Raw genomic sequence first — 5,423 nt, 5'->3', positions numbered from 1 at the left:
ATATATATAAAACTAGACCACAGGAGTGCTTTAAAGTGTGACATCAGTGATTAGCATTAGAGCAATGATGATTAAATGTGAACAGAGCGAAGGAGAACAAAATAACAGAAACACTTTGAGAAGAGGGGAAGTGACAGGATGAAGCCTGAATGCAAGACTTCAGTACCAAGCCTTGGGGTGGTAAAAACACAATGAAGATCTTACTAATCCAGAAAGCAACGTTGGTTTAACCGCCTGACCGAGACTTGTGACTGCTACACTGAAGAGTACTGTAGACTTCAAACTACACGAGAGGCTCTAGATGTGAGGGACCGGGATCTTTTCATTCAATTTAAGCAAGTCACCAGAAGACTCAATTACACGACGTTGGACTTAAACAGCATTTGTGAAATTGATTATTTAGAAATGCTCAGAAGCACAGTTAGAGCTCATTTATACTTCTAAAAATGCTGTATGAGGAATGAGAACTAAAACTGTTCAGTGTGGACGGCTACTGCTGCAACTACAACTGCCATTAAGAGACTAACAACTATTTTAACCGCTCTAATGATTACATTCCTTTGTACTTTGGTGACCACACTATCGTGTTTCAGAATGACTTTTCATCACACTTCATTTTCTCTCAAGCTTTTCTCAATGAATAACGTCACAGTGTTTGTTCCACATATCACATGACACAATTTCTATCACATTGCACCATTAAATGAGATTCTGGAGAATCTTTGCAGCACACTCAGTACTGACCTGTGGTTCCAGGTAGACAGCGACAACTGTAGGTGTTAACGAGGTCAATGCATCGTCCTTGGTTCTGACAAGGGTTGCTGTGGCACTCGTTGAGCTGGATATTACAGATGGAGCCGGTGTATCCAGGATTGCACTTACAGGTGTAGGTGGCAATACCATCCTGACACACACCGTAGTGGCATGGATCTGGCTCGCAGTCATTGATGTTCTCCTCACACAGCAGACCGGTGAAGCCTGGGTAGAGGGGAATTTCTTACTCTCTGAACTGATTTTCAGCGACTACTTTCTGGGTCAAAAACATGTTGCAATTTCCGTTTACCTTCAGCACATTCACAATCGTATCCATTAGGTCGGTCGATGCATTTGGCTCCATTTAAACAGGGCGTGCTGGAACACTCGTCTATGTCTATTTGACACATGTCCCCACTGAAGCCTAGAAACATAACAAACAAAATTAATATATTGATAAGATTCATTAAAGATTTAGTTTTTAAAAACAGGTTCAGTCGGCAGAAATGAGTCAGGGGAATGCACTAACACAGCTGAAGGTGTACCAACCTGCTGGGCACTCGCAGATAAAGCCGCTGACCTGATCGAGACATTTGCCTCTGTTCAGGCAGGGCGAGCTCATACACTCATCCACCTCGAGCTGACAATGATTCCCCTCATATCCTGCACAAGTACACAGAAACAACTATACAATTTCGCAACAACAAAAACACTGAAGGTCATGGATCAAGGACACAGAGCAAACTTTAAGTGGATGACACTGCTGTTATTTACTTTAAGGTTTGTGGTTAAATGCAAAATGACCCGTTTCTGACTATAAAACAGAATTTTCACGTGTGTCAATTTTCACATTTTGCTGTGTTCAAATATAACATTATTTTAAAAAATTACAAGAAATTTACCAGGCATGCAAATGCAGGTGTACTCTCCGATACGATCCAGACAAGTGCCGTCATTCTCGCAAGGGTTTGACGCGCACTCGTTTATGTCTTGTTCACAGCGTGGGCCCGCGTAGCCTCGAACACAGTTACAGGTGAAGGAACCATCAGTGTTCACACACTGCCCACCGTGCTCACAGGGGTTGGTGCCTGCTGGTAAACAGCAGAGGTATATAACAGCAGAGAACAGAGGCTGACAGAGATTAAAGCTTATTTGCTGAGAAGACTCACCTATGCTGCACTCATCTCTGTCGTTGTTGCAGGTGGGCCCAATATATCCAGGTGGACAGTTACAGTTGAACATACCAGTAATGGGATTGGTGTCACACTGAGAGCCCTCTCTGCAGGGATTACTGATGCAGGCATCATCAAGATGGCAGAGCAGACCTGAGGGGAACATTACATCAAATCGAATGAGTGAAAAAAATAAAAGACTTTAATGCAAACTATGGTGAGACAAAATGTCCCTGGAGAGTCTCCTGCACATGGTTATATACCCGTTTCAGAGAAAAACAAAGTCAATGCAAATTTGCTACTTGGGGGAGGCTTACCTTGCTCTAACGCCAAAACCGTGCTGACTAATCAGCAGGGTGAAAATGCAAAAACATATTCTATGGTATAATTAGACTGTTTTACAGAGTAACAGCTCAGTTTCATTTCCGTGTGAAATATTCTTTAACAACAACAGAGGCATCATGTGCTTAGAAAAACATCAGTTAAGGTTAGACGTGTTCCACAGAAAGCAGCATTTCTCTGAAGTACCAAAGAAAGGGTCAAGGACATCTATAGTTTCAGTACGAACTCATGGCACCATTAGTTACACTAGAGTTAACGTTGTGCAGGGTTTCGTATGAACGCCCACCTGTCTTTCCGTGAGGACACACGCAGATGAAGGATGCAACACGGTCTATGCATGTGGAGCCTTGGCTGCATGCAGCTGTTGCACAGTCATCAATGTTTTCAGAGCAGTCAGGTCCACTCCAACCATTGACGCATACACAGACGTAGCCGCCAGGCAGGTTGCTGCAGGTACCTCCGTTCTGACAGGTGTTTGGCTGCAGCCGGCACTCATCCACGTCCTCTGTGCAGTGCTGACCTGTGAGGGGGGGATTTAAAACGAACAGGTTAATCCTTTGCCTGCCACGTTACAACATGCTGAGCATCTGACAGAGAACCAAAATACATAATTTTTCCTCATAGAGGGACTCAAATGTTGTAATTTTGAATCATTAAAGCACCATCGTTGCTACAAAACTCAGACAAGCCCTAGAAAGCTGCTGCCTGCATATTCACTTTGTAAACACAAGTGCTGTGGATGCCACGCAAAGGTGTTAGGAGAGTTAGCAGTCCTCAGAAGTGTGTAGAAAACAATCAAACATAGCCAAAATGTCAAAGAAATGTTTTTAAACAGTTCAAACAATCTGCTATGGATGGAGAGGTGACGTTCCAGACTTCAGGTCATCTTCAGCCACAGATAAGAGTGGCACATACGGAAAATGTTAGTCACACATAAATAACTGCACATGAAAGTGCCTTACCAGTCCACTCTGGAGGACACTGACAGTTGTAGGTATTGACCCCATCCATACAGGTTCCTCCATTGGCACACTGGTGATTGGGGCAGTCGTCGATGTTGTTCTCACAGTTAGTGCCATTGAAACCTGACGTACATGAAATAAATACATTTGATTATTAGTGGTTTTAATGAAGTGTTGATTTGGGAAGACAGTGAAGCATAATGCTCTAGTATGCCGTCCTCTAACAACGTCTGGTGCTATATAAACATCACGTGTGTGTATTTGTTGTATGTATCCGCTAACTGTAGCACTCTGACAGTGCTGCGTGTCAGATATGACAGAGCCAACAACATAAGACTATTTGCACCCAAAACACCATAGTGTAACAATTCAGAAACACTAACCTACTTTCATTTATACATAAATGACAGCTGTGGTAGCACTTTTTTTTTAATGATTTTATTTCATGCTTCTTCTTTTTTTAAATTTCAGAAACTGAAATCCTACCGGGAAGGCAGTGGCATGAGTAGGTCATGTCCAAGTTAAGCTGACAGGTGCCTCCGTTCAGGCACGGTGAAGGCGAGCAGGGGTAGTACGAGCTTTCACAATGTCGACCCGTATACCCAGGAGTGCATAAACACCTGCATCAAAGGCAGAGCAGGTAACATCTTAACATCATTTTCACAAATTTAAGCAGAAATTAGAGCGACATCATTTTGATCAGCGTTTCCTGTTGACGGTGAGCATTTTTGAATTTGGTATCAAAAACTAGGCTCTTACTTGTAGGAGCCGTGGGTGTTGACACACCGGCCTGCGTTCTGGCACAGGGAAGGCGTGTCTTCACATTCATCTGTGTCATTGAGGCAGCTAGGACCTTTGTAACCAGGAGGACAGGAACACGTGTATTTGCCGCTGGAGAGAGCGCTGCACTTTCCATCGTTGGCACATGGACTAGAGAGACAGCTGTCCTTGTACTCACAGCGTGCTCCTGAAAGACGCAAAAGTGCACAAAGAGCGGAGATTTAGTGGTCACTGATCGAGAAACGCAGCCTAAAAATCAGAAGAAAAGCAGCGTGCAAACTTTCCACGTTCTATGTTTAGTAACTAAGGTTCAGAATTTTATTGATATCGTTTGATTTCTTGAATATAAAAATAAATCACTGATAGATGATTTGGGGGTGTCGGGACTAACTTGCGTTGACATGTATTTTGGTTTGTACTTCTGGAGTAAAAAGAAAAAAGGAATTGAGAGTTAGATCTAATCATATATTTCACAGCAAAGTGTAACAGGTGGAATGTATAATGAAAAAATAATAACACATCTGTATTTGTGTGAGCAAAGATATAATGAATATAATTAAGGAAGCTTTGAAGTGGAAATGTGTAATAAATCTGTTGTTTTTCTTGAAACGAAGCATGATGTTGGATGTTCATGAATGCAGCATGGATGAACAACTAACATTTAGCTCTTTAGATCTCACTTCCTATTCAGCACAGCGGAGCTATGAAACTCATGACTCTCAGAGGGTGGTGACGTAATTAGAGATTATTAATATCTTTCAGAGACCCAAAAGTTATAACTGGTTATAACAGTCATACCGGCTGTTTAAAAATGCATCAGGCTCTTGAAAGAGCAGAGACGATCAAACGGGAGCTTACCTGCCCATCCTACCGGGCACTCACACTTGTACTCGTCAAGCGACAGCAGCGTACAGTGACCTTGGTTCTCACAGGGGTTGTGTGGGTAACACGTGGAGTTCTGGGTAGTTTGGCAGTGCGGTCCAGTAAAACCAAGAGGGCAGGAGCAGGTGGCACTACCCGGTACAGGCACACCAAGTGACATGGTCACAGTGCAATTCCCGCCATTCTGGCAGAAGCCGGGTTGACAGGGATCCCTGTGCTGGCAGTACTCCCCCAGAAAGCCGGGAGCACACCTGGACACACATCAAAACACAAATCAGTGATGGAAGAGGTTAAACGCTCAAAACTGAAAGCCTATTGGCCTTCAATACAGACAATACAACAAACAGATGAGCTTAACAAGAAGACAAATAAGCATGTGAACCTGACAGCGCAAACAAACAAAACAAAAGGGCGAGTTTCACTCAGGTGGATGTAATCCACCACATCAGACGACTACTACTGAGAGTACTGATAGAGCGCTGAGGGTAACAGCTGTATAGGAGTCATGTAGCATGCATGCGCGCGCGCGCGC

At 43.4% G+C, this 5,423-nt stretch overlaps 1 protein-coding gene across 1 annotated transcript in view; it reads right to left on the bottom strand.

Moving 5' to 3' along the window:
- notch2 (notch receptor 2) overlaps positions 1-5,423 on the bottom strand; it is a 41,310-nt gene that overhangs the window by 12,256 nt on the left and 23,631 nt on the right. The window contains exons 3-12 of the mRNA XM_013909333.1: positions 4,868-5,142; positions 3,989-4,196; positions 3,716-3,849; positions 3,230-3,352; positions 2,554-2,787; positions 1,923-2,078; positions 1,656-1,844; positions 1,303-1,416; positions 1,064-1,177; positions 745-978 (exon numbers count right to left, since the gene is read on the bottom strand). Of these exons, the coding sequence (XP_013764787.1) occupies positions 745-978; positions 1,064-1,177; positions 1,303-1,416; positions 1,656-1,844; positions 1,923-2,078; positions 2,554-2,787; positions 3,230-3,352; positions 3,716-3,849; positions 3,989-4,196; positions 4,868-5,142 (1,781 nt within the window). The remainder of the gene's footprint in view (positions 1-744; positions 979-1,063; positions 1,178-1,302; positions 1,417-1,655; positions 1,845-1,922; positions 2,079-2,553; positions 2,788-3,229; positions 3,353-3,715; positions 3,850-3,988; positions 4,197-4,867; positions 5,143-5,423) is intronic.

The sequence above is a fragment of the Pundamilia nyererei genome, unplaced genomic scaffold (assembly GCF_000239375.1).
Source record: "Pundamilia nyererei isolate P.nyererei 1_Seehausen unplaced genomic scaffold, PunNye1.0 scaffold00023, whole genome shotgun sequence".
Taxonomy (NCBI): domain Eukaryota; kingdom Metazoa; phylum Chordata; class Actinopteri; order Cichliformes; family Cichlidae; genus Pundamilia; species Pundamilia nyererei.
The sequence above is the reverse complement of the archived record's forward strand: the minus strand, read 5'-3'. Positions and strand labels throughout refer to the sequence as shown.